We start from the raw sequence: 14836 nt of genomic DNA, 5'->3' as shown, positions 1-14836 counted from the left end.
CATTTGATTTGATTGGATTTGATTTGGTTTAATTCATCAAATGAACATGAAACTTCATATTTACTGTGGTAGAACTAGGTATCTAAATGGGTGTGTGTGAAATGTATACGATAATTGTATCAAATTTATCTTAGTAAAACAATAAAACTGGGTGAAAACATTGGGATCTATTGGAGCCTTTCCAACTCAACCCACAGCAGTGCCTTCTGCTGGCTGTGGATGACATTGCGTATGGCGAGAAGCAGATCCTCGGTGCAGCTCCAGGTGCTGGGTTCCAAAGTGTGGTAGAGTAGGGGCAGGGTCTCCAGCTGCTGCTCGTCCACCTGACACACCTCCTCCATCACGCCATCCTCCCCTCGCCCGGTCAGCAACTTCCTGTCAATGGGGCAAAATAGATTGACTTTGTAACTACTGTTTATAAATTGAATTAGAGAACATACAACTACAAAAATATAATAACTTATGATCTAAAAGTGTATTGTAAACACACACAAATACAGATAGTCAGTCAGGCACCTACTTTAGCTTCTTGTGTTTTTTGTTCTTGGGTCGGATATTAATGACGATAGGGTAGACCCCCTGCCTCAGAAGGCCCTCCACACTACTCAGGCCTAGCTCCAACAGACAGTGCTTGTCCTGAGAGACAAGACACAGAAACCTATATGGGAAAGGTAACCCACTGGGCACAGACAGTTCAACCTCTAGTTTTGATTTACATTAGGTGTAGTTGTCAACTATCATGAATTCAATGTAAAATCAACAAAAAAAATGTCACCATGTCATTGGATTTAGGTTAAATGTTTGATGAAAAAAGACAAAATTCCCTTATGTTGATGACTTTTTCAAATCCATTCAGTTTTCCACGTCGATTAAGCATCATTACATAACATTTTCTCGTTGAAATAGCGTGGAAGCAACATTTTGGGTCTCCCAAGTGGCGCAGCGGTCTAAGGCACTGCATCTCAGTGCTAGAGGCGTCACTACAGACCCTGTTTAGATTACAGGCTGTATAACATCTGGCCGTGATCGGGAGTCCCATAGGGTGGTGCACAATTGGCCCGTCGTCAGGGTTAGAGGAGTGTTTGGCCGGGGTAGGCTGTCATTGTAAATAAGAATTTATTCTTGACTGACTTGCCTAGTTAAAGAAAGGTTAAATAAAACATACAAATTGACACAGTTTTTGCCCCATGGGAAGTGTTTGTTTGTTTGTGTGTGTGTGAGTGAGTGTGAGAGAGAGAGAGAATGAATGAAAGAAACAGTGTATACCTGGCTTATTACATCCTGAATAGACTGCAGACTGATTCCAAGAGCCTGCTCTGGGGTGGAAGCATCTAGCAGGAAAACACTCTTATCATTTCTCTCTGTGGCCTGGATTAGCTCTGAAAGACATCACTCCATGAGAAGCGGATAGAGGGGCAACATATCTACAAGTAATTACTTTAAAACACAGCCGATCATGCAAGAAGGACAACAAGCATGCAACTAGTGCTTCTGAAATTTGAGTGTGTAGTGACACTATGTAAATAACCATGGGTGTCTGCATGTGTGTGTGTACCTGGTTGGCAGGTGTTGAAGTCCAGTCCAGACTCTGCTGGCTGAAGCAGTCTCTCTATGAGGCCGCGAGAGAGCAAGGAGGGGGAGAAGATGACAGGCCGTTTGGTCATGACCTGTATTGGCTGGACCATACTGTAAGGAATCAGGTGCTCCTCATGACCTGAGCGAAGACACACACACACACACATTTAGGTTCATGTATTTTTATCTTACTATAGTCTTCAAAGGACAAACAAAAAAGATTAATAAAGTCATATGGGCGGAGCTTACGGTTGCTGAGTGTGTAAAGGACCTGTGGGGTGGAACCAATCCCACGACAGCTGGGGGGGACAGCCTTGACCAATCGTACACGCTCAGAGCCCTTCTTGGATACCTACAGGGAGGAATGGAGGAATCAGTAGTCTGGTTACCCTTGGTTACCAGAGATTCACACACAGTAGGGACAAGAGGAGACATACTTTTTTTTTGAAATCCTTCTGCTCCAGGGCTAAGGTACGTAACCTCACCAATAACAGTTGCTGGGCTCTGAGATAGAGAAAGATGTAGGGGGAAACACATTTATCATTATGTGTCTTATGCAGTCTGTGAGTGCAGTCTAACAAAGCTAAATGTTTGCACAACTGTCTGTTATAGATTAATGGAACGTTTAATCTTCTTCTCATGCTTATTAAAATGTCTTACATTATATAACCTGTTCATTTGAACTCTGTCACAAAGGTGACAGTACGTGGCACCTCTCCCTTACCTGTTGTAATTGGGCATGACCCCCGCCTGCAAGGGCTTGGCTGTGCGGGGGTTCACCAGGGTGCAGCGCCACTGGTACTTCCCATTGTAACGGGTGTCAGTGACGTGTATTATGTCATCACAGTGCACCCCCAGACAGGGCAGGTCGCTATGAGGGTCCAGGTCCAGGTTGACGCGCACGTAGAAGGAGTCAGCACCATAGAAGTTAGGAGAAGGGAGCTGGGCACATAACTTGGAGTAGGCTGAGAAGAGGAAAAGGGGTGGGCAGTTAGTTACACACACTCTATTATTTTATCTTTTTTGGTTCTATAAACAGTCTGACATCTGGATAAAAGCCAAGAAAGACCATTTACTATAAAGGTGTACTGTACTGAAAAAGCACATCAGTCAAGGAAAAGAACTGTAAAAGCTGTCTCAGAACTTCACCCCCTGTGTTGGTCTGGTGTTTGAGAGAAGAGGGCTCTGTCCACCACTGCAGAGAGAAGTGGGCCACCTCTCCAGTGCACTGGCCCATCAGCACACTGCCCCCACCAAACAGAACCTTCTCCAGCTGGACAGGGAGGAGAGAGACAGTTATACTCAGGCCTGTGTGGCTGTTTTTCTACTATCTGTTTGCCTGTCCATCTGTCTGTATGCCTTTGTTTCTCACCTCCAGTAACTCACTGCCCTCCTTCAGACCCCACTGCTCAGCAGGAGAACCAGCTCTGACACTGCTAACAAAGATCCCTGTGAGGTTGCCCCCAATGATGGTGATGTCATCTGCCAGGCTGCCTCTTCCTCTTTTGTGCGTAGTGGGGGGACTTGGTACGGGGGACAGGGGCTCGAAACTGAAAGAGGAAGGGGAAAGAGAGATGGCAATTACACTTATCAGTATAGAGTTAAGATTATATCTCACACCATAAAGGGTTAGCAAGTGTATCTACACTACGTTGGATTAGCTGCCCTGATGTAGGCAGCACAGAGATGGAGACATACCCGAGACTGCTGTAGTTGGGTTTGTGAGGTGGGACAGGGGGCAGGTTGATGAGGTCAGGAGGGAAGAGGTGAGAATGCAGGGAGCTACAGGAGTTCGACAGGGAGACCTCACTCTGGACTCCTGAAACACAACATAATGAGACATCACTACACACATCTATACTTAGCCAGGGTTACATGTATTACAGGTAGCTACAGACTTAGACGAACATGAGGGTTGTACTGAACTAAACCAAACCTGTGAGGTTCTCATTCTCATCACTGCCCCAGGAGTCCAGGTCAAACCTGTAAAGGGATAAGATCACAATAGAGGACTTTTCATCATCATTTATTTAGTTTTGAATGCATTTCCAGCATAACATGGGATTTAAGAGAGTGATATCTCCATATCAGAGAATAATGTACAAGTTGATCTGCTATGGTATGACCATAGATATCCTATTAAATTAATAATAATTCTAATTCCTAATTCTATGGGTATGACATACTCTATGTTGACCCTGCGGTTGATGGAGTCCATACAGGGAGGGAAGGGGAAGATGGAGAGCCTGTTAACATCCCTCTCACTGTCCACTGTCTGTAAAACACACAGGACACAAACAAAAAGGGAAATAGAGAATGACTAAAGTATAGATGCAGGCCAACAATTTAAACCTATTCATTGTCTCCAAGACAACTTGAAAAAGTTGATTAATTATTCAATAATCCACATATACTGTGTGTATTCACAGCTATACTGTTCAGTGAGAAAAATACATTTGTTAATATAATATAGATTAATGCAAGATGAGACATGATGCTTTGATATGTTGGCATGTCACAAAGTGTTGTGGAGTAATTCAACAACTCACTGCTGTCAAGAGATTCTCCTCTGAGTTTGAGCGGGAACCTGCAGACAAAATAAAGTATTTAGAAGTCTAAGCCTATCCTCTCTCATCAAAGTGGTCCAAAAACCCCCATTTGTTTTGGCCATGCCTATTTCTACCATGTCTTATTCAAACAGTAGTTCAAATACAAGGGTTATCCTTCATCAGCTACAGTGATGTAAAAATGTATAATAAATAAAGCAGAATGAAAAAAAAAGGGATCAACTCAGGAATGCTCTTTTCTTCAATGCTATCCTTGCAAAACCCCAATCCCCTAATCCAGTGGTTCCCAACCTTTTTCCGTTACTCGACTACCAAGTATATTTTGCTCTACCCAGAGTACCCTTAAAGTCTCCCCTGTGGATAGGCCAAGTACCCTTGGTTGGGAAACACTGCATTCATCTCAACTCTACCCCCTGTATATAGCCTCGCTATTGTTATTTTACTGCTGCTCTTTAATTATTTGTTACTTTTATTTCTTATTTTTGTTGGTATTTTTCTTAACTGCATTGTTAGTTAAGGGCTTGTAAGTAAGCATTTTACTGCAAGGTCTGTTGTATTCGGTGCATGTGACAAATAACATTTGATTTGATTTGAAATATAGGCTTACCTTCGGAGTTGACATGGGTTTGGTCTGTAGAGGGAGACTGTAACACAGAAATGAAAACAGAGACATCATCAACATCTGTTCACTGAAAGGTATCCTACAGGTACCAACATGCTGACAGTTACACAAATTCCTCTCTGGCAACATCAATTCAGTTCAGTTCAAGGGGCTTTATTGGCATGGGAAACATATGTTAACATTGCCAAAGAAGTGAAGTAGGTAATAAACAAAAGTTAAATAAACAATACATAAAACATAATATCTCTAACTCTACGCAAAACAACAATGCGACCTAATTAGCACACAGGAGTTGCTTCACACTGATCTAAAAATAATATTCTCTGTAAGTAGACCATGAATAACCATGCCAAGTAAAAGTATCATTATTGTTACGGGGATCAGCTCAATGGTACCTACTTAAGTACAACTCTGAATGAGTCAAATGAAAAGATGGGTTGGACAGCAACACTGCCACACTCCTCAAGGACTATTTATTACATGATTATGAAGAGATAAATGTTGTGGCTGCTGTTGATCATAACACTATAATGTTGCTAATATTCTAGCTGCTGCCAACGAAGATGATAAGATGGCAATGAACTCTGACCTTGCAGAGCAGCTGGTGAGTGCCGTTGGGCAGAGGGCTGAGGTCTAGGGAGCAGCAGGGCCCGTAGCACTGGTCCTCGCTGCACAGAGACAGGTGAGACTAGGAGAGGGACAGAGAGACAATCACATTGGAAGAGTACAGGAGAAGGCTAACAGGTCCACACTGTAATTTGATTGTCATATTTTTGTGAGTGTGTGAAACTGTATGTCTGACAGAATAGGGAAAACACACTTGTGTTGTGCAAGTATAATCAAAAGTGTGTACACAGAATGTGTGTACATACAGTAGCTGAGACTCACACAGTGCATACAGGGGGAACTCTGCTCCCTGCTCCTGTCCTTCTCTTTCTCCAGCTCTCTCTGCTGCTGCTCTAGATTGGCCTGAAGCTCTGCAATGCGTTTACGCAGGCGGTTCTTGTCCAATAGGCAGTCAGTATACTCCAACTGCAGGCTGTCTCGACTGCGCAGAGCCTGAAGGATATATAGTATTAGAGGGAGGAGGAGAGAACGTGCTAGAGAGATGAGTTATGAGGAGACAGGCAGACACAGAGTGGGGGAGATACTGAGTAGTGGAAACACCTGCATGACTAGACAAAAATGATGTATTACGGTGAGTAATGGGGCAACTATGCAGAGAAAGGCCTTATATTATCCTGCAAAAAGGCCTCAAACTCAACACTCCAACCTCAATATTCCTCTGTGTCACGTTCTGACCTGAGTTCCTTTGTTTTGTCTTTGTTTTAGTATGGTCAGGGCGTGAGTTGGGGTGGGCAGTCTATGTTCTTTTTTCTATGATTTGGGATTTCTGTGTTTGGCCTGGTGTGGTTCTCAATCAGAGGCAGCTGTCAATCGTTGTCCCTGATTGAGAACCATACTTAGGTAGCCTGTTTTCACCCTTGAGTTGTGGGTGATTGTTTTCTGATTTGTGTATTTACCATACAGGACTGTTTCGTTCGTTCTCGTTAATTTGTTTTTGTGTTCATTAAATTATCACTATGGACACTTACCACGCTGAGCATTGGTCCTCCTCTTCTTCCACCACAGACAACCGTTACACTCTGTGCATGTTCATTCAGTGTCCAAACAGCCATGAACAATTTAAACCAACAGAAACAAAAACCTTACCATACATTGATTACTTGATTCTAACCCGTATCCCTACTCAGACCTACTGACCTGGTCCCTCTCCTTCTCCAGCTCCATAATCTGGTTGAAGTAGGAAATGCTCCTTTTATGTTCCATCTCCCAGTCCAGCTGCAGAGTCCTCACCTTCAGCTGCAGCTGCTCACACTGAGACTCCTGCTTCACAACACAACACACCATACAATCAAAGACAGAATAATACAATTGTGTTGATATACAAGAGGCGTGTTTTAACACTTTATGAAGCCTGAACAAAGACAACTTGAAAAACTGTCACCAGCTCAGTGACTTCTGAGAGTGAATAATGGGACAGAATGGCGTGAATAGGCCCTTTCTCTGCTCTCACCTTGTCCCTGAAATCCTCAGAGCTCTCCAGCTCTCCCTGTAGTCTGGCGATGTTGCCACACAGCTCGTGTCTCTGCTCTGCTGCCTCCCTGCGGTCCTGCTTCAGGATGTCCAACAGAGCCTGAGGTCAAAACGGAACAATAAAAGAGTTAGAGCAGCACCGTCGGAGCGGGAAAACATCCCAAACTCAGAGGGTGAATCAGATTCACTCTGAGTGGTGGCTCTACCTGTGTTTCAATGTGACCTGACTTCTGAATGTCAATGTGCTGCAGTGGCTTCTCCCTCTTCTCGGGAACAGCGGGGGCGTCGTTCGTCCGATGGGCGACACTCCTGTTCCTTCTGACTGGCGCAATAGAGACAGGGCTACTGTCAGTCTCTTTCTCTGCCTCCATCAGTCTGATCTTCAGCTGCTCCATCTGTAGAAAAGGTTGAGTAAGAGTATTACAAGGGAATCCTACCAGGGAAAAGGCTTCCTATAAAGGCATGTCCCAACAGCTCTTTAAAAAAAATGTATACCCTCCATCCATCCTTTTATCTTTCACCAGCTGCTTTCTTCTGTCCCAGTCACCCTCCCTCTCCTTCAACAACCCATCAGACCCTTTGGCCCCCTCTCCTCTCTATACCTGTTCCAGTAGCTCTCTCTCACGTGCGGAGGCCTTGGCCTGATCCTCCAGGGCACGAGAGTATTTCACAGCCTGTTCCAGGTGCCTGTCCTTCAGCCGGCCCAGCTCCCTGCTGCCTGCCTCCCAGTCCTGACGCAGCCTGTGGGAGACACATTCAGCCAGCTCTCAGTACACTGGACATAGAAACTGTACATCCCTATTAAAAAAATGTATGACAGCCATGGACCATGGCTTATCACGAATGTAGTTTATGTATATCATTCCCGATGTTTCAAGTTCCAGTCTGAATACTGTCATTCACTTTGGGTGCAATGCACATTGTTGGGCCTTGTGGATAACAACCAGATGTCTGTGTGGTTTTACCTGTGAAGTTCAATTAATCAAACTTTAATGCTAGTGTCATTTGTCTCACAGTGCTTTAAGCCCTGTATGTGTGGTTCCGTGTGGTGTACCTCTCTATCTGCAGCCGGTCATGTCGTAGGTCCAGTGTCTTGCGTTCAGCCCGGCTGCGCTCCTCCTCGGCCACACGGCAACGCTGGGACAGGCGGCGCTCACACACGCGGCTCCCCAGCAGCTGCTCCCTCAGCTTACGCACCTCGAGCAGCAGGAACTGAGTCAGGCCCTCTGGACCCTCTTCATCTGGGGGGACACAGCAATGGAGGTAAATGGGGGATGGGGGAACACAGGTTATACAGGAGTGGAAGGGGGATATTTGGGGACAAATCCTCACCCAAGATGATGGAGCAGCGCTGGGTGGGCTGTTTTCCAGTGAGCTGAGTGTATTGCTCGGGGTGGTAGAACTCCAAAGACTCCATGAAGGCCTGCAGGCCACGCTGGCCCCGCCCATGCAGGATGTCAATCAAACGTCCTGATAAACAGTTAGGTCATCATTAAAGTTTCTAAGACGAAGACGACAATACATCCTGAAGATGGAGACACTGTAAGTACTGTACTGACAAAAGTGTGAAAGCTGCTCATGTTCCAGGTAATCCCTTTGTCATCTTTTCCTCTCTAACCTCATCTCTCTGTTTCTTCCTCTCTCCCCGTCTTTTTCACTCCCCATCTGTCTACCTCCTCCTTTATCTCTCCCTCTCCTTTACCTAGCTAGTGGCCACTCCTTCATTCCTTTCATCTTGATCTCCTGCCTCGTTACTCATACCTGTCTCCCCTCACTCTGTCTCTCACTCCCCTCTTGCTATCCTTCCAAACCACCTTTTTCTCACACGGCACAAACCCCTACTTACCTCACTCTCTCCGACCTACCTCCTCTCTCCCTGCCTCCTCTCACTTACAGTTGAAGTCGGAGGTTTACATACACTTAGGTTGGAGTCATTAAAACTCGTTTTTCAACCACTCCACAAATTTCTTGTTAACAAACTATAGGTTTGGCAAGTCGGTTAAAATTCCAGAAAATGTCATGGCTTTAGAAGCTTCTGATAGGCTAATTGACATCATTTGAGTCAATTGGAGGTGTACCTGTGGATGTATTTCAAGGCCTTCCTTCAAACTCAGTGCCTCTTTGCTAGACATCATGGGAAAATCTAAAGAAATCAGCCAAGACCTCAGAAAATAAATTGTAGACCTCCACAAGTCTGGTTCATCCTTGGGAGCAATTTCCAAATGCCTGAAGGTACCACGTTCATCTGTACAAACAATAGTACACAAGTATAAACACCATGGGACCACGCAGCCGTCATACCGTTCAGGAAGTAGACACGTTCTGTCTCATAGGGATGAATGGAACGAAAAGTACAAATCAATCCCAGAACAACAGCAAAGGACCTTGTGAAGATGCTGGAGGAAACAGGTACAAAACGATCTATATCCACAGTAAAACGAGTCCTATATCGACATAACCTGAAAGGCCACTCAGCAAGGAAGAAGCCACTGCTCCAAAACCACCATAAAAAAGCCAGACTACGGTTCGCAACTGCACATGGGGACAAAGATCGTACTTTTTGTAGAAATGTTCTCTGGTCTGATGAAACAAAAATAGAACTGTTTGGCCATAATGACCATCATTATGTTTGGAGGAAAAAGGGGAAGGCTTGCAAGCCGAAGAACACCATCCCAACCTTGAAGCACTGGGGTGGCAGCATCATGTTGTGCGGGTGCTCTGCGGCAGGAGGGACTGGTGCACTTCACAAAATAGATGGCATCACATGGAAGGAAAATTATGTGGATATATTGAAGCAACATCTGAAGACATCAGTCAGGAAGTTAAAGCTTGGTCAAAAATGGGTCTTCCAAATGAACAATGACCCCAAGCATACTTCCAAAGTTGTAGCAAAATGGCTTAAGGACAACAAAGTCAAAGTATTGGAGTGGCCATCCAAAGCCCTGACCTCAATCCTATAGAACATTTGTGGGCAGAACTAAAAAAGCGTGTGCGAGCAAGGAGGCCTACAAACTTGACTCAGTTACACCAGCTCTGTCAGGAGGAATGGGCCAAAATTCACCCAACTTATTGTGGGAAACTTGTGGAAGGCTACCCGATACGTTGGACCCATGTTAAACAATTTAAAGGCAATGCTACCAAATACTAATTGAGTGTATGTAAACTTTTGACCAACTGGGAATGTGATGAAAGAAATAAAAGCTGAAATAAATCATTCTCTCGACTATTATTCTGACATTTCACTCTTAAAATAAAGTGGGGATCCCAATTTATCGAAGACAGGGAATTTTTGCTCGGATTAAATGTCAGGAATGGTGAAAAACTGAGTTTAAATGTATTTGGCTAAGGTGTATGTAAACTTCCAACTTCAACTGTACCTTTTACACTCTTCTCATTCACTTCCATAATTTTTTATCTCATTCTCCCTCTCTTTTTTGCTCCCACACATTCCCTCTCCCTCCCTCTCTCTCACCAGCCTTGCTGATACGTAGTGGGTACTGGATGGAGTTGAGGACCTCATCCTCATCCTGCTCGTCGATGACCTTGCACTGCCTCAGGTAGGGGGTGAGCTTGGCTGGGTTCAGGATGCGGGTCAGCTTGTGCCTCACCCCCTCCACCCTGTCCCACAGCTCCTCACAGCACTCCTCAGAGAACGGGGACACTGTCCGCCCCTCTTCCTGTCCCGTGTCATAATCCTTCACCCATACTGTGATGCCTGGTACAGAGAAAGCAAGTTAATACAGGACTGGTTTGAAAGAGGAGCCAACATTCTGTGTTATAAAGAGAACAGGCTCAAACTATGTTGATAATACAGTTTATGGCCATTGTATGCTGCTTTGTGAGAAGTAGCATAAGGAGGTGCTTTTCTGGCTGTGTTCCAAGGAAAGCTGGAGGGGATTATTTTGCAATTAACATACAGATCATTCGGAAAGTATTCAGACCGCTTGACTTTTTCCACATTTTGTTACGTTACAGCCTTATTCTAAAATGTATTCAAAAATTGATTTTCCTCATCAATCTACACACAATACCCCATAATGACAACGCGAAAACAGATTTTTAGAAATGTTTGCTAAAAAACAGAAATACCTTATGTTTGATTTGACATTTTGAACATTGAGATATTAAATAAATGATGGAGAAGAAGCATAGAATAGTGAAAGAGACTGGGTTTTATGTCAGAAGTTAATGGTTCTCTGTAGAAAGACATATGACTTTGGAATGTGTTGGGTGGATGGGAGGAGAGCAACATGTTGATATAGGGGAGAAAGATAGACATCTGTGGATTAGGTGAAGGAGGGGTTGAGGTCAGGAGGTGAGGTCAGATCCCCTGAAGGGAGTAATAAGGGTTTAGTATCCTGTTACTCTTTTCCTGTAGAACCATAAGATGTAAGGATTGGAGAGAAGGAGGAGTGTCTTAAGTGGGATATATATCTGTGATGGGAGAAATGTTGGGTTGTCTGAATTACAGCTGTACAGAACCTTTGGGAAGAATTAAACTTGGTTAAAGCTTATCTAGTGTCCTTGAGTTATTTACTCTCAAAAATAAGAACCTAACACTTATTTACATAAGTATTCAGACCCTTTGCCATGAGACTCAAAATTGAGCTCAGGTGCATCCTGTTTCCATTGATCATCCTTGAGATGTTTCTACAACCTGATTGAAGTCCACCTGTGGTAAATTCAATTGATTGGACATGATTTGGAAAGAAACACATGTCTATATAAGATCCCACAGTTGAAAGTGCATGTCAGAGCAAAAACCAAGCCATGACATCGAAGGAATTGTCCGTAGAGGTCCGAGACAGGATTGTGTCGAGGCACAGATCTGGGGAAGGGTTCCAAAAAAAATCTGTAGCATTGAAGGTCCCCAAGATTGCAGTGGCCTCCATCATTCTTATATGGAAGAAGTTTGGAGCCACCGAGACTCTTCCTAGAGCTGGCCGCACGGCCAGCAATCGGGGGAGAAGGGCCTTGGTCAGGGGGGTGACCAAGAACCCAATGGTCACCCTGACAGAGCTCCAGAGATCCTCTGTGGAGATGGGAGAACCTTCAAGAAGGACAACCATCTCCGCAGCACTCCACCAATCTGGCATGTATGGTAGAATAGCCAGATGGAAGCCACTCCTCAGTAAAAGGCACATGACAGCCTGCTTAGAATTTGCCAAAAGGCACCTAAAGGACTCTGACCATGGGAAACTAGGTTCTCTGGTTTAATGAAACCAAGATTGAATAGTTTGGCCTGAATGCCAAGTTTCACATCGGAGGAAAACTGGCACTATCCCTACAGTGAAGCACAGTGGTGGCACCACCATGCTGTGGGTTTTTCTGCAGCAGGGACTGGAAGGCTGGTCAGGATGGAGGGAAAGATGAATGAAGCAAAGTACAGAGAGATCCTTGATGAAAACCTGCTCCAGAGCGCTTAGGACCTCAGACTGGATTGAAGGTTCACCTTCCAACAGGACAACGACCCTAAGCACACAGCCAAGATAACACCGGAGTGGCTTCGGGAGAAGTCTCTGAATGTCCTTGAGTGGCCCAGCCAGAGCCCAGACTTGAACCCGATCTAACATCTCTGGAGAGACCTGAAAATAACTGTGCAGTGATGCTCCCCATCCAACCTGACAGAGCTTGAGAGGATCTCCAGAGAAGACTGGGAGAAACTCCCCAAATGCAGGAGTGCCAAGCTTGTAGCATCATACCCAAGAAGACTCCAGGCTGTAATCACTGCCAAAGGTGCTTCAACAAAGTACTCTGAATACTTATGTCTGAATACTTATGGAAATGTGATAGTTCAGTTTATTTTTTTAATACATTTGCAAAAAATTCTAAAAACCTGTTTTTGCTTTGTCATTATGGGGTAGTGTGTGTAGGTTGATGAGGGGGAAAAAATATTTAATTGATTTTAGAATAAAGCTATAATGTAACAATATGTGGAAAAGGTCAAGGGGTCTGAATACTTTCCGAATGCACTGTATAACAGGCTGTAGGAGGAACTTCCAGTACTATGAACACATTTGATGGTGCATTTATCTGCACCAATGATTTACTCAAGTTTCTCCTGGTGTTGCACAAGGTTGGTTGGTGGGTTGTAAACAATGATAGGGATGACATTAAATCTGTCTCAGAGTTCAAGAATGCAAACACTGATGTGATTCATATCACACACTTAAAAACCTACTGTGATAGCAAACAAAGACCTCAACTACTGAGGAGCAGTTGTGCCATCTCCCTGGACTAAGAAAAAACACGTTCAACTGAGACTCTCGACGCATTTAGAAGCATAGATCAGGGACCCATAATCTAATTCAGTAACTGGGTGTAAATCCACTTCACTTACTGTAGTTCAATAACCAAAATAGATTTTTTCCAACTCAAGGCGCCGTGTCATAGCTGACACCCCATTTTTTCCTGAAGAAGTCTAAAGCAACATAGTATATGTTTTAAAGTTAGCTATTTACCAACAATGAGGGGTGAGTAAGTGATCCATAACCACACACCCTTGCTCACATATAGGCTAACAGACAGACAGGTCGAGACACATCTGTGTCCTGTGGAATCTTTTCCTGACATCTCTCTTTTTCCCATGTAGGCTACTCATGTAGTCCACAGAAAACATGAGATACTTTTTATCAAGAACAACTTTTTCCCAGAGCAGTGTCAACATCTCAAAATAAAAATGAACACCCCTCAGACTACTTGGCAATATGAATATTTACTACATTAATTGACTGGAGCTTACAATACTAAAAATAACTGTGACTGACAAGACAATAAGGAGGGCGAAGTGTCATTCAGTGCCGCAACTTTTCACCCCCGATTGAGTCATCTAACTTTATCTGATAAAGTCAGGTAAGAAATCTTTTAAAAAATAAATTTAAATAAACATGACAAGAAGAAATCTTAATTTCCCACTTACCACTCATTGTCAAGGATTGATCGTGTTGTAAGCAAACTCCTCAGACAGATATTCCACTTTTCGTTTTGATCAATCATAAAAGGATGAATGAGTCCATAGAAACGTAAACTACTATTCCACTATGGCTATGCTATTGCATTGAGAAGCTGGTTGTGTTGTACCTGGGACACAGTATCACACCCCTCCCCAACTTTGCAGTCCCGCCTCCTCACAATTGTCTGCACATCCCATATTCCACCAATCAGCAATTGTTCACAACTGTCCTGATCATTCCAGATGACCAAACCAGGATAAATTTCCAACAACCGGATGTATCCGGTTTCAGGGATACAGCTAATTCAACATAGGCTTCCTTTTCTGCTGAAAACCGGATGTGGTACTCCTCTCAGGCATTTTCTTTTAAGCCTGCTACTTTAGGTTAAGGCCAGGTTAACCCAAATACTGTATCTCTGGTTAACCCAAGGGAAACATTTTCTGTTTGAAGAATGAGAAAGTGGAGGAGTTGGACCGTTTTCATGCCCAAAGTCAACCATTAAAGCTAATTTCCTGAAATAAAGTGGCCTTGGTCTTTGGAAATTGACATTTCTGTACACACAGTGTATGGTTAACTTTAAACAAATGTTGTTAAAAAGGAAAGCCTACCATAGTTCAAATGTAACCAGCCATCAGTAGGCTAGAGCACAACTTCCATTTCAACAGGCCATACAGATCTAAGATCATGAAGATCAGTCATTTTTGCTGTTGAACTTTTTGAGTTTACTCCCTTCAACTCAATTAGGTATTAAAGCTGCTTTGAAGAGGGGCTAGAGAAGGGCTTTCCCACAAGGTGGAGCAATCCACCCACTGTTTTACAAAGTTGCTCAGTTTAATTCTGTCACACCCTGACCATAGTTTGCTTTGTATGTTTCTATGTTTTGTTTGGTCAGGGTGTGATCTGAGTGGGCATTCTATGTTGGATGTCTTGTTTGTCTGTTTCTGTGTTTGGGCCTGATATGGTTCTCAATCAGAGGCAGGTGTTAGTCATTGTCTCTGATTGGGAGCCATATTTAGGTAGCC

At 43.8% G+C, this 14836-nt stretch overlaps 1 protein-coding gene across 3 annotated transcripts; it reads right to left on the bottom strand.

The window, feature by feature from the left end:
- Positions 1-7: 7 nt before the first annotated feature.
- Positions 8-13962, bottom strand: LOC112258795 (caspase recruitment domain-containing protein 10-like). Of its 3 annotated transcripts, none has more exons than XM_024433380.2 (24): positions 13781-13960; positions 10334-10576; positions 8194-8331; positions 7916-8102; positions 7464-7602; positions 7068-7256; positions 6842-6961; positions 6529-6654; positions 5653-5823; positions 5354-5452; positions 4750-4786; positions 4125-4162; positions 3762-3850; positions 3512-3558; positions 3274-3394; positions 2948-3125; positions 2725-2848; positions 2300-2540; positions 2013-2079; positions 1825-1927; positions 1556-1714; positions 1267-1379; positions 521-636; positions 8-375 (listed from the first exon to the last, which is right to left on the bottom strand). In XM_024433380.2, exons 1-24 carry the CDS (start codon positions 13785-13787, stop codon positions 168-170), a joined length of 3060 nt encoding a protein of 1019 aa, XP_024289148.2. In that variant the 5' UTR covers positions 13788-13960; the 3' UTR covers positions 8-167. The 3 variants fall into 3 exon arrangements, with proteins under 3 accessions (XP_024289148.2, XP_024289150.2, XP_024289151.1); XM_024433382.2 differs by having other exon boundaries at positions 6529-6651; XM_024433383.2 differs by lacking the exons at positions 8-375; positions 521-636; positions 1267-1379; positions 2013-2079 and having other exon boundaries at positions 1562-1714; positions 13781-13962.
- Positions 13963-14836: the final 874 nt, after the last annotated feature.

Source organism: Oncorhynchus tshawytscha, linkage group LG09, assembly GCF_018296145.1.
Source record: "Oncorhynchus tshawytscha isolate Ot180627B linkage group LG09, Otsh_v2.0, whole genome shotgun sequence".
NCBI lineage: Eukaryota > Metazoa > Chordata > Actinopteri > Salmoniformes > Salmonidae > Oncorhynchus > Oncorhynchus tshawytscha.
The sequence above is the reverse complement of the archived record's forward strand: the minus strand, read 5'-3'. Positions and strand labels throughout refer to the sequence as shown.

Coding starts and splice junctions, on each gene's coding strand:
- LOC112258795 (XM_024433380.2), bottom strand. Junction 3,851..4,124: donor AGGAGAATCTCTTGACAGCA/GTGAGTTGTTGA, acceptor TGTGTTTTACAG/ACAGTGGACAGTGAGAGGGA. Junction 3,126..3,273: donor CCCAACTACAGCAGTCTCGG/GTATGTCTCCAT, acceptor TTCCTCTTTCAG/TTTCGAGCCCCTGTCCCCCG.